The sequence below is a fragment of the Oncorhynchus mykiss genome, chromosome 15 (assembly GCF_057628025.1).
Source record: "Oncorhynchus mykiss isolate SJ-2025 chromosome 15, ASM5762802v1, whole genome shotgun sequence".
In the NCBI taxonomy this organism is placed as follows: Eukaryota; Metazoa; Chordata; class Actinopteri; order Salmoniformes; family Salmonidae; genus Oncorhynchus; species Oncorhynchus mykiss.
The window spans coordinates 79,469,867-79,497,366 of NC_143036.1; the positions used below are offsets into that span (position 1 = coordinate 79,469,867).

Here is a 27,500-nt window from a genome sequence, read left to right on the forward strand (position 1 = left end):
CAGTCATTTATAGTCTCATACATCAACACAGAAGATAAGACAATGAATGGCCTCAGCATGACTACGGTATCAGGTTGATATCAGGTTATCAGCTACGGTATCAGGTTGATATCAGGTTATCAGCTACGGTATCAGGTTGATATCAGGTTATCAGCTATGGTATCAGGTTGATATCAGGTTATCAGCTACGGTATCAGGTTGATGTCGGGTTATCAGCTACGGTATCAGGTTGATATCAGGTTATCAGCTACGGTATCAGGTTGATATCAGGTTATCAGCTACGGTATCAGGTTGATATCAGGTTATCAGCTACGGTATCAGGTTGATATCAGGTTATCAGCTATGGTATCAGGTTGATATCAGGTTATCAGCTACGGTATCAGGTTGATGTCGGGTTATCAGCTACGGTATCAGGTTGATATCAGGTTATCAGCTACGGTATCAGGTTGATATCAGGTTATCAGCTACGGTATCAGGTTGATATCAGGTTATCAGCTACGGTATCAGGTTGATATCAGGTTATCAGCTACAGTATCAGGTTGATTTCAGGTTATCAGCTACGGTATCAGGTTGATATCAGGTTATCAGCTACGGTATCAGGTTGATATCAGGTTATCAGCTACGGTATCAGGTTAATATCAGGTTATCAGCTACGGTATCAGGTTGATATCAGGTTATCAGCTACAGTAGCAGGTCGATATCTACATATCTTTCTGTGTTAGGTGTTAAGCCAACAAGACTAACAGTAGTATTGTTGTAGTTTTAATGAGGGGCCCGGGTCCTGGGCTGTAATGTTTGGTCTGTTCCTCAGCCTTGTTGTAGTTTTAATGAGGGGCCTGGGTCCTGGCTGTAATGTTTGGTCTGTTCCTCAGCCTTGTTGTTGTTTTAATGAGGGGCCCGGGTCCTGGGCTGTAATGTTTGGTCTGTTCCTCAGCCTTGTTGTTGTTTTAATGAGGGGCCCGGGTCCTGGGCTGTAATGTTTGGTCTGTTCCTCAGCCTTGTTGTTGTTTTAATGAGGGGCCCGGGTCCTGGCTGTAATGTTTGGTCTGTTCCTCAGCCATGTTGTTGTTTTAATGAGGGGCCTGGGTCCTGGCTGTAATGTTTGGTCTGTTCCTCAGCCATGTTGTTGTTTTAATGAGGGGCCTGGGTCCTGGCTGTAATGTTTGGTCTGTTCCTCGAAAATAAAAGAGAGCCGCACACTCTAGGAGCTCAGATGCAAAAATGTAATTACCAACGTTTCCACAGCCGAGCTGTCTTCATCAGGGTGTAAATCACAAACACTGCGGGATGACTCGTTTATATAGTGTCAAAAGACACAGGTGTCTGTAATCATGGTCAAGAGGGGCCTAATATCATTGGTTAATTATCAAATATTAAAATGTCATACAAAGAACAGCATACCAACAACAAATGGATAGCATTCGATCATAGATTCATTTAACTACACAAGTTTACAAACAATTACAATGGCAAAGTCACAATAATCACAAGAATGGCTTCAGATCAAAGTCTACGTTGAGACCGAAGGGTCTTTAAATTAAAGATCCAGGTATGTTCCTCAGCCTTGTTGTTGTTTTAATGAGGGGCCTGGGTCCTGGCTGTAATGTTTAGTCTGTTCCTCAGCCTTGTTGTAGTTTTAATGAAGGGGCCTGGGTCCTGGGCTGTAATGTTTTGGTCTGTTCCTCAGCCTTGTTGTGAGTAGCTTGTTAAAAAGACTGTCTGACTCTCTGCAGTGAAAACTGAACACACGTCTCCTCAGTCGTGCTGTAGGCTGTTAAGTGATGACCGCGTTAGACTCCGGTAAGTATCTAACGTGGTTATCTAAAGGGCATCTTTAGCATCCTGTTAACCATCCCGTCGTAGTGTTGAGCTGTGGATTGATGTGTGAGGAACCGAATCTGTTTAGGACTTCAAGCTCACCACTGGTGACAACCGGGGGTTTTAACGACCCAAGTCACGGTGGGAAGTCGCTATGACATTTAACGCGATGAGCAGCCCTCTCCAGGCCCTTTCCAAACCGCCTTAAAAAATAGACTTACAAAACAACCTCCCAAAAGGGGGGAATGACTCAGTGTCAACGTCCAGGGAGACAGAAGTGCCCTATATCAGTTAGACTGCTTCAAATGTGACAGACAGTTGCAGGGGGTTGTGTGTTTTAGTTGGCAGGAAATGGAAGAAAGGTCCACAAAACAACATAATGAAACAGGGAGGTTTTATCTGAACTGGTCCAATCAGACATTACTGTAATGCTTTACTGTTGCAAAATGTTTTGCTACGTTGTATCCTGAATGAACATGACCAGATGATGGTGAAACCCAACCCTTCCTCCCACCCAGTGAGATGGTCACTGAGGTTATAGAGGGTCTATGTCTACAGGATAGTCAGTTAGGTTATAGAGGCTCTATGTCTAGAGGTCAGTTAGGTTATAGAGGGTCTATGTCTAGAGGATAGTCAGTTAGGTTATAGAGGGACTGGTCTTCAGGTCTCCTATATTAACCATTAGATGTTCTGTCATGGTCTTCAGGTCTGCTGGTCTCCTATATTAATCATTAGATGTTCTGTCATGGTCTTCAGGTCTGCTGGTCTCCTATATTAATCATTAGATGTTCTGTCATGGTCTTCAGGTCTGCTGGTCTCCTATATTAATCATTAGATGTTCTGTCATGGTCTTCAGGTCTGCTGGTCTCCTATATTAATCATTAGATGTTCTGTCATGGTCTTCAGGTCTGCTGGTCTCCTATATTAATCATTAGATGTTCTGTCGTGGTCTTCAGGTCTCCTATATTAACCATTAGATGTTCTGTCATGGTCTTCAGGTCTGCTGGTCTCCTATATTAATCATTAGATGTTCTGTCGTGGTCTTCAGGTCTGCTGGTCTCCTATATTAATCATTAGATGTTCTGTCATGGTCTTCAGGTCTGCTGGTCTCCTATATTAATCATTAGATGTTCTGTCATGGTCTTCAGGTCTGCTGGTCTCCTATATTAATCATTAGATGTTCTGTCATGGTCTTCAGGTCTGCTGGTCTCCTATATTAATCATTAGATGTTCTGTCATGGTCTTCAGGTCTGCTGGTCTCCTATATTAATCATTAGATGTTCTGTCATGGTCTTCAGGTCTGCTGGTCTCCTATATTAATCATTAGATGTTCTGTCGTGGTCTTCAGGTCTGCTGGTCTCCTATATTAATCATTAGATGTTCTGTCATGGTCTTCAGGTCTGCTGGTCTCCTATATTAATCATTAGATGTTCTGTCATGGTCTTCAGGTCTGCTGGTCTCCTATATTAACCATTAGATGTTCTGTCATGGTCTTCAGGTCTGCTGGTCTCCTATATTAATCATTAGATGTTCTGTCATGGTCTTCAGGTCTGCTGGTCTCCTATATTAATCATTAGATGTTCTGTCATGGTCTTCAGGTCTGCTGGTCTCCTATATTAATCATTAGATGTTCTGTCGTGGTCTTCAGGTCTCCTATATTAACCATTAGATGTTCTGTCATGGTCTTCAGGTCTGCTGGTCTCCTATATTAATCATTAGATGTTCTGTCGTGGTCTTCAGGTCTGCTGGTCTCCTATATTAATCATTAGATGTTCTGTCATGGTCTTCAGGTCTGCTGGTCTCCTATATTAATCATTAGATGTTCTGTCATGGTCTTCAGGTCTGCTGGTCTCCTATATTAATCATTAGATGTTCTGTCATGGTCTTCAGGTCTGCTGGTCTCCTATATTAATCATTAGATGTTCTGTCGTGGTCTTCAGGTCTCCTATATTAACCATTAGATGTTCTGTCATGGTCTTCAGGTCTGCTGGTCTCCTATATTAATCATTAGATGTTCCGTCGTGGTCTTCAGGTCTGCTGGTCTCCTATATTAATCATTAGATGTTCTGTCATGGTCTTCAGGTCTGCTGGTCTCCTATATTAATCATTAGATGTTCTGTCGTGGTCTTCAGGTCTCCTATATTAACCATTAGATGTTCTGTCGTGGTCTTCAGGTCTGCTGGTCTCCTATATTAATCATTAGATGTTCTGTCGTAGTCTTCAGGCCTGCTGGTCTCCTATATTAACCATTAGATGTTCTGTCGTGGTCTTCAGGCCTGCTGGTCTCCTATATTAATCATTTATGTCAACCATAGGGAGGTGGAAACACAGGCAACAACACAAACAGACACACATTAAAGTAATGAAATGACTAAGGAAAGCCATCAGTGGATATAAGACGTGGCCTCATGGAAGAAGAGAGAATGTGATAGATGTGATAGAACGCCTCAAATTATTCCATGAATTATTTAGCATCTACAGGCTGGGGCTGGACAGGACGTATGGAGGCTGGCTGGCTGGGAGGGAGGAGGGAAGAGGTGAAGAGGGGAGAGGAGAAAGGGAGGGGGAGGGAGGGAGGGAGGGAGGGGGAGGGAGCCTGAGAGGAGGGAGAGTAGGGGAGAGGAGAAAGGGAGGGGGAGGGAGGGAGGGAGGCAGCCTCAGAGGAGGGAGTAGGGGAGAGGGGAGAGGAGGGAGGGAGGGAGGCAGGGGGAGGGAGCCTGAGAGGAGGGAGAGTAGGGGAGAGGAGAAAGGGAGGGAGGGAGGGAGGGAGGGAGGGAGGGAGGGAGGGAGGGAGGGAGGGAGGGAGGGAGGGAGGGAGGGAGGGAGGGAGGGAGGGAGGGAGGGAGGGCAGCCAGACACCAAACCTGACATTTTTAAGGAGTATCTTCTACACAAATTAATTAGTGGCTAGAGTGGAACGAACCCAAACATTCAAGAATGCGCACACACACACACACACACACACACACACACACACACACACACACACACACACACACACACACACACACACACACACACACACACACACACACACACACACACACACACACACACACACACACACACACACACACACAGCATCCCTGAGAACCCTGCATCCTCTAATGCCTCGAACCCACCCTTCTGACACCGCTCTGGCTCAAATGTGTGTGTGTGTTAAATGTGAACAGAGATGACGTATTTTACAGCCAGACAGAGATGTATAAATACAACCAGTTATTTTGCCACCTTCTCCTCTGACTCACTGTGTCCCAAGCTGTGCCAATTAGTTGGCTATAAAATGTAAAAAAAAAAACATATTTTCAAAGCACTGCTTTTGTTTTTCACAAGTGGTGATAAAAGCCAGAATCAGGATGAGTGAATGCAGATCCGTATGATATTAACAGCTGAAGTAAAGACTTACAGTATTCAACCATCCTGAGCCAAATCGTTATTATGACTATTGTAATGACAAAGAACGCATCTCATTAACGCTGAGAGACAGATATCAGATGAGAAAGAGAGAAACTGCTTTAATTCTGTGGGATCTGGGCAAAAAAAAAAAATGAATTCCCTCTCAGAATGAAACAAAGACAGAGAGAAAATAAATGCAGAGGCTCGAATGAGCAACTTGTAATTCAAGAGAGAGAGAGAGCGAGAGGAGAAAGAGAGAGAGAGAGAGAGAGAGAGAGAGAGGAGAAAGAGAGAGATAGAGAGTCAGTCAGTAGGTTGTCTAGAGACTGACTAGACTGGAGGATGGGCGCAGTAGGTTATCTAGGGGCTGACTAGACCTGACAGCAGTAGGTTATCTAGGGGCTGACTAGACCTGAGAGCAGTAGGTTATCTAGAGACTGAATAGACCTGAGAGCAGTAGGTTATCTAGAGGCTGACTAGACCTGGGAGCAGTAGGTTCTCTAGAGGCTGACTAGACCTGAGAGCAGTAGGTTATCTAGAGGCTGACTAGACCTGAGAGCAGTAGGTTATCTAGAGACTGACTAGACCTGAGAGCAGTAGGTTATCTAGAGACTGACTAGACCTGAGGATGGTAGCAGTAGGTTATCTAGAGGCTGACTATACCTGAGGATGGTAGCAGTAGGTTATCTAGAGGCTGACTAGACCTGAGAGCAGTAGGTTATCTAGAGACTGACTAGACCTGAGAGCAGTAGGTTATCTAGAGACTGACTAGACCTGAGAGCAGTAGGTTATCTAGAGGCTGACTATACCTGAGAGCAGTAGGTTGTCTAGAGACTGACTAGACCTGAGAGCAGTAGGTTGTCTAGAGACTGACTAGACCTGAGAGCAGTAGGTTATCTAGAGACTGACTAGACCTGAGAGCAGTAGGTTATCTAGAGGCTGACTAGACCTGAGAGCAGTAGGTTCTCTAGAGACTGACTAGACCTGAGAGCAGTAGGTTATCTAGAGACTGACTAGACCTGAGAGCAGTAGGTTATCTAGAGGCTGACTAGACTTGAGAGCAGTAGGTTGTCTAGAGGCTGACTAGACCAGAGGATGGGAGCAGTAGGTTATCTAGAGGCTGACTAGACCTGAGAGCAGTAGGTTATCTAGAGGCTGACTAGACCAGAGGATGGGAGCAGTAGGTTCTCTAGAGACTGACTAGACCTGAGAGCAGTAGGTTGTCTAGAGGCTGACTAGACCTGAGAGCAGTAGGTTATCTAGAGGCTGACTAGACCTGAGAGCAGTAGGTTGTCTAGAGACTGACTAGACCTGAGAGCAGTAGGTTATCTAGAGGCTGACTAGACCTGAGAGCAGTAGGTTATCTAGAGACTGACTAGACCTGAGAGCAGTAGGTTGTCTAGAGACTGACTAGACCTGAGAGCAGTAGGTTATCTAGAGGCTGACTAGACCTGAGAGCAGTAGGTTATCTAGAGGCTGACTAGACCTGAGAGCAGTAGGTTATCTAGAGGCTGACTAGACCTGAGAGCAGTAGGTTGTCTAGAGACTGACTAGACCTGAGAGCAGTAGGTTATCTAGAGACTGACTAGACCTGAGAGCAGTAGGTTATCTAGAGGCTGACTAGACCTGAGAGCAGTAGGTTATCTAGAGACTGACTAGACCTGAGAGCAGTAGGTTATCTAGAGGCTGACTAGACCTGAGAGCAGTAGGTTATCTAGAGGCTGACTAGACCTGAGAGCAGTAGGTTGTCTAGAGACTGACTAGACCTGAGAGCAGTAGGTTATCTAGAGACTGACTAGACCTGAGAGCAGTAGGTTATCTAGAGGCTGACTAGACCTGAGAGCAGTAGGTTATCTAGAGACTGACTAGACCTGAGAGCAGTAGGTTATCTAGAGGCTGACTAGACTTGAGAGCAGTAGGTTGTCTAGAGGCTGACTAGACCAGAGGATGGGAGCAGTAGGTTATCTAGAGGCTGACTAGACCTGAGGATGGTAGCAGTAGGTTATCTAGAGGCTGACTAGACCTGAGAGCAGTAGGTTATCTAGAGACTGACTAGACATGAGAGCAGTAGGTTATCTAGAGGCTGACTAGACCTGAGGATGGTAGCAGTATGTTATCTAGAGACTGACTAGACCTGAGAGCAGTATGTTATCTAGGGGCTGACTAGACCTGAGAGCAGTAGGTTGTCTAGAGGCTGACTAGACCTGAGAGCAATATGTTATCTAGAGACTGACTAGACCTGACAGCAGTAGGTTATCTAGAGGCTGACTAGACCTGAGAGCAGTAGGTTATCTAGGGGCTGACTAGACCTGAGAGCAATAGGTTATCTAGAGGCTGACTAGACCTGAGAGTAGTAGGTTGTCTAGAGGCTGACTAGACCTGAGAGTAGTAGGTTGTCTAGAGGCTGACTAGACCTGAGAGCAGTAGGTTATCTAGGGGCTGACTAGACCTGAGAGCAGTAGGTTATCTAGAGGCTGACTAGACCTGAGAGTAGTAGGTTGTCTAGAGGCTGACTAGACCTGAGAGCAGTAGGTTATCTAGGGGCTGACTAGACCTGAGAGCAGTATGTTATCTAGAGGCTGACTAGACCTGAGAGCAATAGGTTATCTAGAGGCTGACTAGACCTGAGGATGGGAGCAGTAGGTTGTCTAGAGGCTGACTAGACCTGAGAGCAGTAGGTTATCTAGGGGCTGACTAGACCTGAGAGCAGTATGTTATCTAGAGGCTGACTAGACCTGAGAGCAATAGGTTATCTAGAGGCTGACTAGACCTGAGGATGGGAGCAGTAGGTTGTCTAGAGGCTGACTAGACCTGAGAGCAGTAGGTTATCTAGGGGCTGACTAGACCTGAGAGCAGTATGTTATCTAGAGGCTGACTAGACCGGAGGATGGGAGCAGTATGTTATCTAGAGGCTGACTAGACCTGACAGCAGTAGGTTATCTAGAGGCTGAATAGACCTGAGAGCAGTAAGTTGTCTAGAGACTGACTAGACCTGAGAGCAGTAGGTTATCTAGAGACTGACTAGACCTGAGAGCAGTAGGTTATCTAGAGGCTGACTAGACCTGAGAGCAGTAGGTTCTCTAGAGACTGACTAGACCTGAGAGCAGTAGGTTATCTAGAGACTGACTAGACCTGAGAGCAGTAGGTTGTCTAGAGGCTGACTAGACCTGAGAGCAGTAGGTTATCTAGAGGCTGAATAGACCTGAGAGCAGTAGGTTATCTAGAGGCTGACTAGACCTGAGAGCAGTAAGTTGTCTAGAGACTGACCGCTTCAGACTGACTCCTGAGTTTCTCTCCCCTAGTACTCAGAGTCCAGCTCTGGGAACAGTCTCCTGGTTAGGGCAGAGAGAGGTCAGAGGAGTAGGCTCTCCCCTAATACTCAGAGTCCAGCTCTGGGAACAGTCTCCTGGTTAGGGGGGAGAGAGGTCAGAGGAGTAGGCTCTCCCCTAATACTCAGAGTCCAGCTCTGGGAACAGTCTCCTGGTTAGGGGAGAGAGAGGTCAGAGGAGTAGGCTCTCCCCTAATACTCAGAGTCCAGCTCTGGGAACAGTCTCCTGGTTAGGGGGGAGTGAGGTCAGAGGAGTAGGCTCTCCCCTAATACTCAGAGTCCAGCTCTGGGAACAGTCTCCTGGTTAGGGGGGAGAGGGGTAAAGAGCAGTAGGCTCTCCCCTAATACTCAGAGTCCAGCTCTGGGAACAGAGTCTCCTGGTTAGGGGGGAGAGGGGTAAAGAGCAGTAGGCTCTCCCTTTAGGCTAACACATACAAAACAGACTTCCTTACGGGAGGATTGTTGTGTATTTCAATGTGTATATTGTATGTGATGTGTATCGTTTGCCTGGTCGACCACTGTTCTATCCTTCAGTCTGAGTCGGCCATTTGTTGAAGTTGTTTGTTGGTAACGTCAAAATGAGAGGTGTTGAACAAAACAACGTTATAATCGATTGAATCACCTCTGACCAATCAGAGGAGCAAAGCCAACGCCGAATTTTCAAACCTCTGCTTTACCCGCGTGTGTTCTGGCTCTGGTCCAACTCATCGGTTTCGGGGACCAATCAGAACGGTTAGAGTGTTCTTCCATTCTAGAAATTGTTGTGGGGGGTACTCAGATCCAGACTCAAAATGAAAGGTTAACTGTCAAGAGTACAAGACTGAACATTAAAAAAATATATTGACAAACCCAAAAGTAGTTATTTAGCATGAGATGGCCCTAAACAATAACTAGTAACTCTGCATAGATCTAGTAGATAGGCCACACAATGTGAAGTGTCACTCCCTATGCAAATGAGGTGTCAGATTTCACATACTGCATCTCAGCTGAGAGCTGGCGTGTGAAGTCTGAGTTCCAGAGCTTTCACAGGCAGGCAGAGCAACTGATGGTGCACCGTTCACAGAGATCTCTGTACACAAAAATATTGGTCGGAACCAGTCCAGAGGCACTCAAAGTCCCCTAAAGAGAGAAATTAACTTCTAAATCCTGTGTTTCCTAGTAATGATGAAGCACACGGCTGGCTGGCTAGGGATTAGGAGAATGTTGTTCCCTCACGGCTGGCCTGGCTAGGGATTAGGAGAATGTTGTTCCCTCACGGCTGGCCTGGCTAGGGATTAGGAGAATGTTGTTCCCTCACGGCTGGCCTGGCTAGGGATTAGGAGAATGTTGTTCCCTCACGGCTGGCCTGGCTAGGGATTAGGAGAATGTTGTTCCCTCACGGCTGGCCTGGCTAGGGATTAGGAGAATGTTGTTCCCACACGGCTGGCTGGCTAGGGATTAGGAGAATGTTGTTCCCACACGGCTGGCTGGCTAGGGATTAGGAGAATGTTGTTCCCTCACGGCTGGCCTGGCTAGGGATTAGGAGAATGTTGTTCCCACACGGCTGGCTGGCTAGGGGTTAGTGGAATGCTTGTTCCCACATGGCTGGCTGGCTAGGGGTTAGTGGAATGCTTGTTCCCGCTCTGCTCTGCTCCAGGACGACTGTGGAATGTTTTAGAATGTCAATTTTAGAATCCGGAACTCGTCTTCCCTGTCATTAGAGAACCCTCCAGGGCAACCGGTTCAATGGGACTAGTCTACCTGAGCAGAAAGGGGTGTTGGGGGGGGGGGGGGGGGGTGTGTTTGCAAGCATTTGTGTATATTTGCTTGTGTGCTTGAGAGAGAGAGAGAGAGACAGAGAGAGAGAGAGAGAGAGAGACAGAGAGAGAGAGAGAGAGAGAGACAGAGAGACAGAGAGAGAGAGAGAGAGAGAGAGAGAGAGAGAGAGAGACAAACAGACAGACAATCAAATCAAATCAAATGTATTTATATAGCCCTTCGTACATCAGCTGATATCTCAAAGTGCTGTACAGAAACCCAGCCTAAAACCCCAAACAGCAAGCAATGCAGGTGTAGAAGCACGGTGAGAGAGAGAGACAAAGAGAGAGAGAGAAAGAGAGAGAGAGCGAGAGAGAGCGAGAGATCAGAGAAAGATAGAGAGACAAAGAGAGAGAGAGATGAGAGAGAGAGAGAGACATATCAGAGAAAGATAGAGAGACAAAGAAAGAGAGAGAGCGAGAGAGAAAGAGAGAGAGAGAGAGAGAGAGAGAGAGAGAGAGAGAGAGAGAGAGAGAGAGAGAGATCAGAGATCAGAGAAAGAGATGAACAGTGGTAATAGAGGCAGCCAGGCTGGAGCTTGTTGTTTAAACCAAGGAGGGAAACATACCACCTGAGAGGCTAGCAATCAGCGCGCTAGCTGAAACCATGCTAGGCACCACACAGGGGGAGAGGAGGGGGAAGGGAGGAATACCCTCTTACCCTCTTCACCTGGCTGTGTCATACTGCTGTCTGTTGACTGTACTGTATATAGACTGGCACTGACCCGGTCACAGGAGGCGTTTGGATATAGATACATCTGTAAGAGACCTACTAGCCTAGCCTGACCTAGCACATATAAACATCCCACTCTTATAGACCTGCTAGCCTAGCCTGACCTAGCCTGACCTAGCACATATACACATCCCAATCTTATAGACCTGCTAGCCTAGCCTGACCTAGCACATATAAACATCCCAATCTTATAGACCTGCTCGCCTAGCCTGACCTAGCACATATAAACAGGTGTTAGCTGTGAGTGACCTGCTAACCTAATCTACATAACCATCCCACTATAACACAGTAGTTATGTTTATTACTGGATAATTAGATACAGTTGGTATTAGCAGTGAGTGACTTGCAAGCCTAGCTTTAGCCTAGCCTAGCTTTAGCCTAGCTTTAGCCTAGATTTAACTTAGCCTAGCTTTAGCCTAGCTTAAATTCAGCCTAGCCTATCTTTAGCCTAGCTTAGCGCATGTAAACAGTATTAGATCATCCTGCTACATTGTTTAGTCCTGGTACAGTACAGTCCACATATGCAGCAGAATCAATGCAGATAAACATTAACCACATATCCATCAGAGAGTAACAAGGGGTGAAACAACACACACACACACACACGCACACGCACACACGCACACACACACACAAACACATCTCTATACCACTAATGCTATCCCCATCCATCCAGGCCACTCTAGGTTTTCATAATGCGATGATAAGCTGCTTGTTTGCCCCACAGTAGCAGCCAATCCCTGTCAGTTCAGAGCTGATCATCCTACAACACAATGAAACAACAAAAGATTAGCCTCCGACCCGCCAGCCAACCCTCCACCTCCCTCTCTTTCTCCTGCTCTCCCTGGTCCCATTCCCTGTACAGAATCATTAGCTCTCGCTCTCATTCTCTCTCTCTCTCGCATTCTCTCACTTCCTCTCTCCCTCCTTCTCTCCAACCCTCCCTGGTTCCCAGGTTGACTTACTGTGCAGGTGTTCAGAAGCATAATAATACACATCTTCATATCCCTCCTGATAGTCCTCCTCCGGTCTGTACTTTTTCCCCTTGCGCCTCCTGGACCTCCTGATCTGCTTCACAAAGACCAGGAAACGCTCCATGGCTCCAGACAAAACACCAGCGAAGACCTCCTCTACAATCCTCTAAGGTTACAGTCTCCTCCTCTCCTCTTCTCCTTTACAATCCTCTATCGTTACAGCCTCCTCCTCTACAATCCTCTTAACGGTACAGCCTCCTCCTCTCCTCTTCTCCTTTACAATCCTCTATCGTTACAGCCTCCTCCTCTCCTCCAAATGCCTCCTCGACAATCCCCTTTTACAATCCTCTCACGGTACAACCTCCTCTTCTCCTCGACAATCCCCTTTTACAATCCCTCTACAGTAGGAGAAGAAACAAAGTGGTGCCTCCTTTGCTGAGCTGCCTCACAGCAGCAGCTAGACAACGGGAGCCTCAGCTGTGTGTCAGTGTGTGTGTGTGTGTTAGCGTGTGTTTGTGCGTGTTAGCGTGTGTGTGTCAGTGTGTGTGCTGGCACTCCGCTGCTTCACAAAGAGCAGTGAAGCAGCAAAGCAAAGAGAGAGGAGAGACAGAGGGAGAGGAGACAGAGAAAGAGAGAGAGAGGAGAGAGAGAGAGGAGAGAGGGAGAGGAGAGAGGGAGAGGAGACAGAGAAAGAGAGAGAGAGAAAGAGAGAGAGAGGAGAGAGGGAGAGGAGAGAGGGAGAGGAAAGAGGGAGAGGAGGCAGAGAAAGAGAGAGAGAGAAAGAGAGAGAGAGGAGAGAGGGAGGGAGAGGAGACAGAGAAAGAGAGAGAGAGAAAGAGAGAGAGAGGAGAGAGGGAGAGGAGACAGAGAAAGAGAGAGAGAAAGAGAGAGAGAGGAGAGACAGAGAGGGAGGAGAGAGAGGAGGTCAGAGAGAGAGAGAGAGAGAGAGAGGGAGAGAGAGAGGGATGAGAGAGAGAGAGAGAGAGAGAGAGAGAGAGAGAGAGGAGAGACAGAGAGGAAGGAGAGAGAGGTCAGAGAGAGAGAGAGAGAGGGAGAGGGATGAGAGAGAGAGAGAGAGAGAGAGAGAGGAGAGAGGGAGAGGAGAGAGAGGAGGTCAGAGAGAGAGAGAGAGATAGAGAAAGAGAGAGGGAGAGGGATGAGAGAGAGAGAGAGAGAAAGAGAGAGAGAGGAGAGACAGAGAGGGAGGAGAGAGAGGAGGTCAGAGAGAGAGAGAGAGAGAGAGAGGGAGAGAGAGAGGGATGAGAGAGAGAGAGAGAGAGAGAGAGAGAGAGAGAGAGGAGAGACAGAGAGGAAGGAGAGAGAGGTCAGAGAGAGAGAGAGAGAGGGAGAGGGATGAGAGAGAGAGAGAGAGAGAGAGAGAGGAGAGAGGGAGAGGAGAGAGAGGAGGTCAGAGAGAGAGAGAGAGATAGAGAAAGAGAGAGGGAGAGGGATGAGAGAGAGAGAGAGAGAAAGAGAGAGAGAGGAGAGAGGGAGGAGAGAGAGGAGGTCAGAGAGAGAGAGAGAGGAAAGAGAGAGGAGAGCGATGAGGAGAAGTGATAGCCTCAGTTAGAGCATGAGCCAGCCAGCCCACCGGGGGAGATGTGTCAAATAACACCTCCTCGTCCCACTCCTCTACCGCCCGCCTCTACCGCCGTGGAACGAAGGCTGATGCCTCTTCTGTTGGAGAGCTGCCTGCCCCTGGTCCTGTGGCGCAGCGCTTAACACCTGACCGTGTGCATCCTGCTTGTTGCCAAGCTACTGTGTCCCTTCTCCAGTCACTGTGTGTCCTCTAAAGGCAGGCTCTCCTCTGAGTCACTCAGCCTCTCCCCTGTAGTCACTCAGCCTCTCCTCTGTAACCAATCCTTCCCCTGTAGTCACTCAGCCTCTCCTCTGTAGTCACTCAGCCTCTCCAATGTAGTCACTCAGCATCTCCCCTGTAGTCACTCAGCCTCTCCTCTGTAACCAATCCTTCCCCTGTAGTCACTCAGCCTCTCCTCTGTAGAAACTCAGCCTCTCCTCTGTAGTCACTCAGCCTCTCCTCTGTAGTCACTCAGCCTCTCCTCTGTAGTCACTCAGCCTCTCATCTGTAGTGACTCCCCCTCCTCTATAGTCACTCAGCCTCTCCTCTGTAACCAATCCTTCCCCTGTAGTCACTCAGCATCTCGCCTGTAGTCACTCAGCATCTCCCATGTAGTCACTCAGCCTCTCCTCTGTAACCAATCCTTCCCCTGTAGTCACTCAGCCTCTCATCTGTAGTCACTCAGCCTCTCCCCTTTAGCCACTTAGCCTCTCCTCTGTATTCACTCAGCCTCTCCTCTGTAACCAATCCTTCCACTGTAGTCACTCAGCCTCTCCCCTTTAGTCACTCAGCCTCTCCTCTGTAGTCACTCAATCTCTCCTCTGTAGTCACTCAATCTCTCATCTGTAGTCACTCAGCCTCTCCTCTGTAGTCACTCAGCCTCTCCTCTGTAGTCACTCAGCATATCCTCTGTAGTCACTCAGTCTCTCCTCTGTAGTCACTCAGCATCTCCCCTGTAGTCACTCAGCCTCTCCTCTGTAACCAATCCTTCCCCTGTAGTCACTCAGCCTCTCATCTGTAGTCACTCAGCCTCTCCCCTTTAGTCACTCAGCCTCTCCTCTCTAGTCACTCAGCCTCTCCTCTGTAACCAATCCTACCACTGTAGTCACTCAGCCTCTCCCCTTTAGTCACTCAGCCTCTCCTCTGTAGTCACTCAATCTCTCCTCTGTAGTCACTCAGCCTCTCATCTGTAGTCACTCAACATATCCTATGTAGTCACTCAGCCTCTCCCCTGTAGTCACTCAGCCTCTCATCTGTAGTCACTCAGCCTCTCCTCTGTAGTCACTCAGCCTATCCTCTGTAGTCACTCAGTGTCTCTCATGTATTCAATCAGCCTCTCCTCTGTAGTCACTCAGCCTCTCCTCTGTAGTCACTCAGCCTCTCCCCTGTAGTCACTCAGCCTCTCCTCTGTAGTCACTCAGCCTCTCCTCTGTAACCAATCCTTCCCTGTAGTCACTCAGCCTCTCCTCTGTAGTCACCCAGCCTCTCCTCTGTAGTCACTCAGCCTCTCCTCTGTAGTCACTCAGCCTCTCCTCTGTATTCACTCAGCCTATCCTCTGTAGTCACTCAGCATCTCCCCTGTAGTCACTCAGCCTCTCCTCTGTAACCAATCCTTCCCCTGTAGTCACTCAGCCTCTCCTCTGTAACCAATCCTTCCACTGTAGTCACTCAGCCTCTCATATGTAGTCACTCAGCCTCTCCCCTTTAGTCACTCAATCTCTCCCCTGTAGTCACTCAGCCTCTCCTCTGTAGTCACTCAGCCTCTCCTCTGTAGTCACTCAGCATATCCTCTGTAGTCACTCAGTGTCTCTCATGTAGTCACTCAGCCTCTCCTCTGTAGTCACTCAGCCTCTCCCCTGTAGTCACTCAGCCTCTCCTCTGTAGTCACTCAGCCTCTCTTCTGTAACCAATCCTTCCCTGTAGTCACTCAGCCTCTCCTCTGTAGTCACCCAGCCTCTCCTCTGTAGTCACTCAGCATATCCTCTGTAGTCACTCAGTGTCTCTCATGTAGTCACTCAGCCTCTCCTCTGTAGTCACTCAGCCTCTCCTCTGTAGTCACTCAGCCTCTCCTCTGTAGTCACTCTGTGTTGATATGTGTGAGTGGAAAAGAGCCTCCCTACTTCTTTGCCTCTCTCTCTCTCTCTCTCTCTCTCTCTCTCTCTTTTACTCAGGGAACAGAGGTACACAAAGTTCAAAGGAGCTGGGTTTTACTATCAGAGGAGGGTGTCGATTACTTAACTACATTCAAAGGGCTTTATTGGTAAGGGAAACATATGTTTACATTTTCAAAGCAAGTGAGATAGACCATAAACAAAAGTACTCTCTCTCCCTCCTCTTCCCTCTCTCTCCCTCCATCTTCCCTCTTCCCCCTCTCTCTACCTCCCTCTTCCCTCTCTCTTCCCTCTCTCCCTCCCTCTCTCTCCCTCTTCCCTCTCTCTCTACCGCCCTCTTCCCTCTATCTCTCCCTCCCTCTTCCATCTCTCTCTCCCTCTTCCCTCTCTCTCTCTCCCTCTTCCCTCTCTCTCTCATTCCCTATTTCCTCTCTCTCTCCTTCCCTCACCCATCCCTCCCTCTCCCTCCCTCTTCCCTCTCTCCATCCCTCTCTCTTCTCTCTCTCTCTTCCCTCTCCCCTCTCTCCCTCCCTCCAGCTAGGGCAGGGGAGGATCGGGAGAGCAACACAGCAGGAGCGAAGAGAAGGTGTGTGTCTCTGTGTGTCACTATGTGTGTGAGTGCCTGTGTGTGTGTGTGTGTCTCTCTCTGTGTGTGTGTGCGTTTGTGTCTATGTGTGTCACTATGTGTGTGAGTGCCTGTGTGTGTGTGTGTGTCTCTCTCTGTGTGTGTGTGCGTTTGTGTCTATGTGTGTCACTATGTGTGTGAGTGCCTGTGTGTGTGTCTCTGTGAGTGTGTGTCTCTATGTGTGTGTCTCTATGTGTGTGTGTGTGTGTGTGTGTGTGTGAGTGTGTGTGTGTCTCTATGTGTGTGTCTCTATGTTTGTGAGTGTGTGTGTGTCTATGTGTGTGTGTGTCTGTGTGTGTGTGTGTGTGTGTGTGTGTGTGTGTGTGTGTGTGTGTGTGTGTGTGTGTGTGTGTGTGTGTCTCTATGTGTGTCTCTGTGTGTGTGTGTGTGTGTGTGTCTATGTGTGTGTGTGTCTGTGTGTGTGTGTGTGTGTGTGTGTGTGTGTGTGTGTGTGTGTGTGTGTGTGTGTGTGTGTGTGTGTGTGTGTCTCTATGTGTGTCTCTGTGTGTGTGTGTGTGTGTCTATGTGTGTGTGTGTGTGTCTCTGTGTGTGTGTGTGTATGTCTCTATGTGTGTGTCTCTGTGTGTGTGTGTGTGTAGCAAGGCAGAAAGAGCCTCCAGACACAGACAGATAGAATGAGAGAAAGGAGGATTGCCCCCCCCCCCCCCCCACACACACACACACACCACTCCACAGACCCAGTGGTGGGCAGTTCCTCTGACAGTATTCATAGACAGGAGAGCAGGTGTTAATTGGACCAATTGCTGCCAACGACACTTCCACATGGCAAGTGGCACCCTATTTCCTATATAGTGCACTACTATTGTGAAGGGCCCTATTTCCTATATAGTGCACTACTATTGTGAAGGGCCCTATTTCCTATATAGTGCACTACTATTGAGCAGGGCCCTATTTCCTATATAGTGCACTACTATTGAGCAGGGCCCACATGTAGGGAATAGGGAATAGTGTTCCATTTGGGCTGCAGGGACAATCTGTCTCTACATCACACCTTCAAACCAAGACGTTTTTTCACCAACTTTAGCATCCTGCCAACTTTAGCATCCCGGCCACTTTAGCATCCTGCCAACTTTAGCATCCCGCCAACTTTAGCATCCCGCCAACTTTAGCATCCTGCCAACTTTAGCATCCTGCTAACTTTAGCATCCCGCCAACTTTAGCATTCTTCCAACTTTAGCATCCTTCCAACTTTACCATCCTGCCAACTTTAGCATCCTGCCAACTTTAGCATCCCGCCAACTTTAGCATCCTGCCAACTTTAGCATCCTGCCAACTTTAGCATCCTGCCAACTTTAGCATTCCGCCAACTTTAGCATCCTGCCAACTTTAGCATCCTGCCAACTTTAGCATCCTTCCAACTTTAACATCCTGCCAACTTTAGCATCCTGCCAACTTTAGCATCCTTCCAACTTTAGCATCCTTCCAACTTTAACATCCTGCCAACTTTAGCATCCTTCCAACTTTAGCATCCTGCCAACTTTAGCATCCTGCCAACTTTAGCATCCCGCCAACTTTAGCATCCCGCCAACTTTAGCATCCTGCCAACTTTAGCATCCTGCCAACTTTAGCATCCTGCCAACATTAGCATCCTGCCAACTTTAGCATCCCGCCAACTTTAGCATCCCGCCAACTTTAGCATCCCGCCAACTTTAGCATCCTGCCAACTTTAGCATCCCGCCAACTTTAGCATTCTTCCAACTTTAGCATTCTTCCAACTTTAGCATCCTTCCAACTTTAGCATCCCGCCAACTTTAGCATCCTGCCAACTTTAGCATCCTGCCAACTTTAGCATCCCGCCAACTTTAGCATTCTTCCAACTTTAGCATCCTTCCAACTTTAGCATCCCGCCAACTTTAGCATCCTGCCAACTTTAGCATCCCGCCAACTTTAGCATCTTGCCAACTTTAGCATCCCGCCAACTTTAGCATCTTGCCAACTTTAGCATCCTTCCAACTTTAGCATCCCGCCAACTTTAGCATTCTTCCAACTTTAGCATCCTTCCAACTTTAGCATCCTTCCAACTTTAGCATCCCGCCAACTTTAGCATCCTTCCAACTTTAGCATCCTTCCAACTTTAGCATCCCGCCAACTTTAGCATCCCGCCAACTTTAGCATCCCGTCAACTTTAGCATCCCGCCAACTTTAGCATCCTGCCAACTTTAGCATCCTGCCAACTTTAGCATCCCGCCAACTTTAGCATCCCGCCAACTTTAGCATCCCGTCAACTTTAGCATCCCGCCAACTTTAGCATCCTGCCAACTTTAGCATCCTTCCAACTTTAGCATCCCGCCAACTTTAGCATCCCGCCAACTTTAGCATCCTGCCAACTTTAGCATCCCGCCAACTTTAGCATTCTTCCAACTTTAGCATTCTTCCAACTTTAGCATCCTTCCAACTTTAGCATCCCGCCAACTTTAGCATCCTGCCAACTTTAGCATCCTGCCAACTTTAGCATACCGCCAACTTTAGCATTCTTCCAACTTTAGCATCCTTCCAACTTTAGCATCCCGCCAACTTTAGCATCCTGCCAACTTTAGCATCCCGCCAACTTTAGCATCTTGCCAACTTTAGCATCCCGCCAACTTTAGCATCTTGCCAACTTTAGCATCCTTCCAACTTTAGCATCCCGCCAATTTTAGCATTCTTCCAACTTTAGCATCCTTCCAACTTTAGCATCCTTCCAACTTTAGCATCCCGCCAACTTTAGCATTCTTCCAACTTTAGCATCCTTCCAACTTTAGCATCCCGCCAACTTTAGCATCCTTCCAACTTTATCATCCTTCCAACTTTAGCATCCCGCCAACTTTAGCATTCTTCCAACTTTAGCATCCTTCCAACTTTAGCATCCCGCCCACTTTAGCATCCCAACAACTTTAGCATCCTTCCAACTTTAGCATCCCGTCAACTTTAGCATTCTTCCAACTTTAGCTTCCTTCCAACTTTAGCATCCTTCCAACTTTAGCATCCTTCCAACTTTAGCATCCCGCCAACTTTAGCATCCTTCCAACTTTTAGCATCCTTCCAACTTTAGCATCCTTCCAACTTTAGCATCCCGCCAACTTTAGCATCCCGCCAACTTTAGCATCCCGTCAACTTTAGCATCCCGCCAACTTTAGCATCCTGCCAACTTTAGCATCCTGCCAACTTTAGCATCCTGCCAACTTTAGCATCCTGCCAACTTTAGCATCCCGCCAACTTTAGCATCCCGCCAACTTTAGCATCCTGCCAACTTTAGCATCCTGCCAACTTTAGCATCCTGCCAACATTAGCATCCTGCCAACTTTAGCATCCCGCCAACTTTAGCATCCCGCCAACTTTAGCATCCCGCCAACTTTAGCATCCTGCCAACTTTAGCATCCCGCCAACTTTAGCATCTTGCCAACTTTAGCATCCCGCCAACTTTAGCATCTTGCCAACTTTAGCATCCTTCCAACTTTAGCATCCCGCCAACTTTAGCATTCTTCCAACTTTAGCATCCTTCCAACTTTAGCATCCTTCCAACTTTAGCATCCCGCCAACTTTAGCATTCTTCCAACTTTAGCATCCTTCCAACTTTAGCATCCCGCCAACTTTAGCATCCTTCCAACTTTAGCATCCTTCCAACTTTAGCATCCCGCCAACTTTAGCATTCTTCCAACTTTAGCATCCTTCCAACTTTAGCATCCCGCCCACTTTAGCATCCCAACAACTTTAGCATCCTTCCAACTTTAGCATCCCGCCAACTTTAGCATTCTTCCAACTTTAGCTTCCTTCCAACTTTAGCATCCTTCCAACTTTAGCATCCTTCTAACTTTAGCATCCCGCCAACTTTAGCATCCTTCCAACTTTAGCATCCTTCCAACTTTAGCATCCCGCCAACTTTAGCATCCCGCCAACTTTAGCATCCCGTCAACTTTAGCATCCCGCCAACTTTAGCATCCTGCCAACTTTAGCATCCTGCCAACTTTAGCATCCTGCCAACTTTAGCATCCCGCCAACTTTAGCATCCCGCCAACTTTAGCATCCCGTCAACTTTAGCATCCCGCCAACTTTAGCATCCTGCCAACTTTAGCATCCTTCCAACTTTAGCATCCCGCCAACTTTAGCATCCCGCCAACTTTAGCATCCTGCCAACTTTAGCATCCCGCCAACTTTAGCATTCTTCCAACTTTAGCATTCTTCCAACTTTAGCATCCTTCCAACTTTAGCATCCCGCCAACTTTAGCATCCTGCCAACTTTAGCATCCTGCCAACTTTAGCATCCCGCCAACTTTAGCATTCTTCCAACTTTAGCATCCTTCCAACTTTAGCATCCCGCCAACTTTAGCATCCTGCCAACTTTAGCATCCCGCCAACTTTAGCATCTTGCCAACTTTAGCATCCCGCCAACTTTAGCATCTTGCCAACTTTAGCATCCTTCCAACTTTAGCATCCCGCCAACTTTAGCATTCTTCCAACTTTAGCATCCTTCCAACTTTAGCATCCTTCCAACTTTAGCATCCCGCCAACTTTAGCATTCTTCCAACTTTAGCATCCTTCCAACTTTAGCATCCCGCCAACTTTAGCATCCTTCCAACTTTAGCATCCTTCCAACTTTAGCATCCCGCCAACTTTAGCATTCTTCCAACTTTAGCATCCTTCCAACTTTAGCATCCCGCCCACTTTAGCATCCCAACAACTTTAGCATCCTTCCAACTTTAGCATCCCGCCAACTTTAGCATTCTTCCAACTTTAGCTTCCTTCCAACTTTAGCATCCTTCCAACTTTAGCATCCTTCCAACTTTAGCATCCCGCCAACTTTAGCATCCTTCCAACTTTTAGCATCCTTCCAACTTTAGCATCCTTCCAACTTTAGCATCCCGCCAACTTTAGCATCCCGCCAACTTTAGCATCCCGTCAACTTTAGCATCCCGCCAACTTTAGCATCCTGCCAACTTTAGCATCCTGCCAACTTTAGCATCCTGCCAACTTTAGCATCCTGCCAACTTTAGCATCCTGCCAACTTTTTTCCTTAAAATATTCACACCCCTTGACTTTTTCCACATTTTGTTGTGTTACAAAGTGGGATTCAAATGGATTTAATTGTATTTTTTTTGTCAACAATGCCAAAGTGGAAGAAAAAAACAGGTCATTGAAGTTGGAAAACATTGGCAGGTGTGTGTGTGTGTGTGTGTGTGTGTGTGTGTGTGTGTGTGTGTGTGTGTGTGTGTGTGTGTGTGTGTGTGTGTGTGTGTGTGCGCGTGCGTGTGTGTCAGTCCTACTGCTATTTCCACAGTCGCGTGACTTTGCTTTCAGACAAACGGGCCACGTTGACATTTAGATAATCTGTACACCACCTGGGAGCAGGAAGACACACACACACACACACACACACACACACACACACACACACACACACACACACACACACACACACACACACACACACACACACACACACACACACACACACACACAGGGATCTCAGAAGTTAACACATACAAACAGACTGAAACTCACTGAGAAACAACTTCTATTATCTGCAGAGAGAACTTAGCTGCAATCACACAGCCAGAGAACGTAGCTCCAATCACACAGCCAGAGAACGTAGCTCCAATCACACAGCCAATCACACAGCCAGAGAACGTAGCTCCAATCACACAGCCAGAGAACGGAGCTCCAATCACACAGCCAGAGAACGGAGCTCCAATCACACAGCCAGAGAACGTAGCTCAAAGACAGAGATACATGACAGAGAGACACGAGACAGACAGAGGGATGGACAGAGACACATGACAGGGAGACAAGAGACAGACAGAGGGTTGGACAGGGAGACAAGAGACAGACAGAGGGATGGACAGAGATACATGACAGAGAGACACGAGGCAGACAGAGGGTTGGACAGGGACACATGACAGGGAGACACGAGGCAGACAGAGGGTTGGACAGGGACACATGACAGGGAGACACGAGGGAGAAATAAGCATCACTCTGACTGTTTACTTCTTAAACCTGGTGCAGGAACTCTTACCCATAAACCCCTCTGCAGTGGAGAAGCCCTACTTAAACCTGGTGCAGGAACTCTTACCCATAAACCCCTCTGCAGTGGAGAAGCCCTACTTAAACCTGGTGCAGGAACTCTTACCCATAAACCCCTCTGCAGTGGAGAAGCCCTACTTAAACCTGGTGCAGGAACTATTACCCATAAACCCCTCTGCAGTGGAGAAGTCCGACTTAAACCTGGTGCAGGAACTATTACCCATAAACCCCTCTGCAGTGGAGAAGTCCTACTTAAACCTGGTGCAGGAACTATTACCCATAAACCCCTCTGCAGTGGAGAAGCCCTACTTAAACCTGGTGCAGGAACTATTACCCATAAACCCCTCTGCAGTGGAGAAGTCCTACTTAAACCTGGTGCAGGAACTATTACCCATAAACCCCTCTGCAGTGGAGAAGTCCTACTTAAACCTGGTGCAGGAACTATTACCCATAAACCCCTCTGCAGTGGAGAAGTCCGACTTAAACCTGGTGCAGGAACTATTACCCATAAACCCCTCTGCAGTGGAGAAGCCCTACTTAAACCTGGTGCAGGAACTCTTACCCATAAACCCCTCTGCAGTGGAGAAGTCCTACTTAAACCTGGTGCAGGAACTATTACCCATAAACCCCTCTGCAGTGGAGAAGTCCTACTTAAACCTGGTGCAGGAACTATTACCCATAAACCCCTCTGCAGTGGAGAAGCCCTACTTAAACCTGGTGCAGGAACTATTACCCATAAACCCCTCTGCAGTGGAGAAGTCCTACTTAAACCTGGTGCAGGAACTATTACCCATAAACCCCTCTGCAGTGGAGAAGTCCTACTTAAACCTGGTGCAGGAACTATTACCCATAAACCCCTCTGCAGTGGAGAAGTCCTACTTAAACCTGGTGCAGGAACTATTACCCATAAACCCCTCTGCAGTGGAGAAGTCCTACTTAAACCTGGTGCAGGAACTCTTACCCATAAACCCCTCTGCAGTGGAGAAGCCCTACTTAAACCTGGTGCAGGAACTATTACCCATAAACCCCTCTGCAGTGGAGAAGCCCTACTTAAACCTGGTGCAGGAACTATTACCCATAAACCCCTCTGCAGTGGAGAAGCCCTACTTAAACCTGGTGCAGGAACTATTACCCATAAACCCCTCTGCAGTGGAGAAGTCCTACTTAAACCTGGTGCAGGAACTATTACCCATAAACCCCTCTGCAGTGGAGAAGTCCTACTTAAACCTGGTGCAGGAACTATTACCCATAAACCCCTCTGCAGTGGAGAAGTCCTACTTAAACCTGGTGCAGGAACTATTACCCATAAACCCCTCTGCAGTGGAGAAGTCCTACTTAAACCTGGTGCAGGAACTATTACCCATAAACCCCTCTGCAGTGGAGAAGTCCTACTTAAACCTGGTGCAGGAACTATTACCCATAAACCCCTCTGCAGTGGAGAAGCCCTACTTAAACCTGGTGCAGGAACTATTACCCATAAACCCCTCTGCAGTGGAGAAGCCCTACTTAAACCTGGTGCAGGAACTATTACCCATAAACCCCTCTGCAGTGGAGAAGTCCTACTTAAACCTGGTGCAGGAACTATTACCCATAAACCCCTCTGCAGTGGAGAAGCCCTACTTAAACCTGGTGCAGGAACTATTACCCATAAACCCCTCTGCAGTGGAGAAGTCCTACTTAAACCTGGTGCAGGAACTATTACCCATAAACCCCTCTGCAGTGGAGAAGCTCTACTTAAACCTGGTGCAGGAACTCTTACCCATAAACCCCTCTGCAGTGGAGAAGTCCTACTTAAACCTGGTGCAGGAACTCTTACCCATAAACCCCTCTGCAGTGGAGAAGTCCTACTTAAACCTGGTGCAGGAACTATTACCCATAAACCCCTCTGCAGTGGAGAAGCCCTACTTAAACCTGGTGCAGGAACTCTTACCCATAAACCCCTCTGCAGTGGAGAAGTCCTACTTAAACCTGGTGCAGGAACTATTACCCATAAACCCCTCTGCAGTGGAGAAGTCCTACTTAAACCTGGTGCAGGAACTATTACCCATAAACCCCTCTGCAGTGGAGAAGTCCTACTTAAACCTGGTGCAGGAACTATTACCCATAAACCTCTGCAGTGGAGAAGTCCGACAGTCCTGTCACACTGCCAACTCTCTCCTAAACACTCCACACTGCAGCACAGCAGCAGCACAGCAGCAACACCACAGTACCATTACAACCTGTACAGTTCATTTCAATGTCTCTTATTCAAGTTGTCAGGTCAGGTTAGACTACAGTGTGTGAGAAAGGTTAGTTTAGCAAGGGGATATAACATACCTGCTATTACACACGTTCTGATGCACACTACACCCTCTGATACACACTACACACTACACCCTCTCATACACACTACACCTTCTGATACACACTACACCCTCTGATACACACTACACACTACACCTTCTGATACACACAACACCTTCTGATACACACTACACCTTCTGATAAACACTACACACTACACCTTCTGATACACACTACACACTACACCTTCTGATAAACACTACACACTACACCTTCTGATACACACTACACAATACACCTTCTGATAAACACTACACACTACACCTTCTGATACACACTACACACTACACCCTCTGATACACACTACACACTACACCTTCTGATACACACTACACCCTCTCATACACACTACACCTTCTGATGCACACTACACCTTCTGATACACACTACACCTTCTGATGCACACTACACCTACTGATGCACACTACACCTTATGATGCACACTACACCTTCTGATACACACTACATACTACACACTACACCTTCTGATACACACTACACCTTCTGATACACACTACACCTTCTGATACGCACTACACACTACACCTTCTGATACACACTACACCTTCTGATACACACTACACACTACACACTACACCTTCTGATACACACTACACATTCTGATACACACTACACCTTCTGATACACACTACACACTACACCTTCTGATACACATTACACCTTCTGATACACACTACACACTACACCTTCTGTTACACACTACACACTACACCTTCTGATACATACTACACCTTCTGAAACACACTACACACTACACCATCTGATACACACTACACCTTCTGATACACACTACACCTTCTGATGCACACTACACCTTCTGATACACACTACACCTTCTGATAAACACTACACACTACACACCTTCTGATACACACTACACACTCTGATACACACTACACCTTCTGATACACACCTTCTGATACACACTACACCTTCTGATGCACACTACACCTTCTGATACACACTACACCTTCTGATACACACTACACACTACACCTTCTGATACACACTACACACTACACACTACACCTTCTGATACACACTATACCTTCTGATACACACTACACCTTCTGATACACACTACACCTTCTGATACACACTAAACCTTCTGATGCACACTACACTTTCTGATACACACTACACCTTCTGATGCACACTACACCTTCTGATGCACACTACATACTACACCTTCTGATACACACTACACCTTCTGATATACACTACACACTACACCTTCTGATATACACTACACACTACACCTTCTGATATACACTACACACTACACCTTCTGATACACACTACACCTTCTGATACACACTACACACTACATCTTCTGATACACACTACACCTTCTGATACACACTACACACTACACCTTCTGATACACACTACACACTACACACTACACCTTCTGATACACACTACACCTTCTGCTGCACACTACACACTACACACTACACCTTCTGATGCACACTACACCTTCTGATGAACACTACACACTACACCTTCTGATGCACACTACACACTACACACTACACCTTCTGATACACACTACACCTTCTGATACACACTACACCTTCTGATACACACTACACACTACACCTTCTAATACACACTACACCTTCTGATACACACTACACACTACACCTTCTGATACACACTACACACAACACCTTCTGATACACACTACACCTTCTGATACACACTACACCTTCTGCTGCACACTACACACTACACACTACACCTTCTGATGCACACTACACCTTCTGATACACACTAAACCTTATGATGCACACTACACCTTCTGATGCACACTACACCTTCTGATACACACTACACCTTCTGATACACACTACACCTTCTGATGCACACTACACCTTCTGATACACACTACACACTACACCTTCTGATACACACTACACCTTCTGATATACACTACACACTACACCTTCTGATATACACTACACACTACACCTTCTGATATACACTACACCTTCTGATACACACTACACCTTCTGATACACACTACACCTTCTGATGCACACTACACCTTCTGATACACACTACACACTACACCTTCTGATACACACTACACACTACACACTACACCTTCTGATACACACTACACCTTCTGATGCACACTACACACTACACCTTCTGATATACACTACACACTACACCTTCTGATATACACTACACACTACACCTTCTGATACACACTACACCTTCTGATACACACTACACCTTCTGATACACACTACACACTACACCTTCTGATACACATTACACACTACACACTACACCTTCTGATACCCACTACACACTACACCTTCTGATACACACTACACACTACACCTTTTGATACACACTATACCTTCTGATACACACTACACCTTCTGAAACACACTACACCTTCTGATACACACTACACCTTCTGATGCACACTACACCTTCTGATACACACTACACCTTCTGATGCACACTACACCTTCTGATGCACACTACATACTACACCTTCTGATACACACTACACACTACACCTTCTGATATACACTACACACTACACCTTCTGATATACACTACACCTTCTGATGCACACTACACCTTCTGATATACACTACACACTACACCTTCTGATATACACTACACCTTCTGATACACACTACACCTTCTGATGCACACTACACCTTCTGATGCACACTACATACTACACCTTCTGATACACACTACACACTACACCTTCTGATACACACTACAC

At 47.1% G+C, this 27,500-nt stretch overlaps 1 protein-coding gene across 21 annotated transcripts in view; it reads right to left on the reverse strand.

Annotated features, from left to right (window-relative positions):
* The window catches only part of LOC118938861 (glutamate receptor-interacting protein 1), a 722,511-nt gene that overhangs the window by 385,450 nt on the left and 309,561 nt on the right, over nucleotides 1–27,500 (reverse strand). For 5 of the 21 annotated variants that reach the window (XM_090201299.1, XM_090201295.1, XM_090201298.1 and 2 more), the window contains exon 1: nucleotides 12,037–12,374. The exons of 9 other annotated variants lie outside the window; for them this stretch is intronic. In XM_090201299.1, the coding sequence (XP_090057425.1) occupies nucleotides 12,037–12,169 (133 nt within the window). In that variant the 5' untranslated portion in view covers nucleotides 12,170–12,374. Of the gene's footprint in view, nucleotides 1–12,036; nucleotides 12,624–27,500 lie in introns of those variants that run through there. 7 more of the 21 variants (XM_090201303.1, XM_090201316.1, XM_090201314.1 and 4 more) reach the window with 4 other exon arrangements.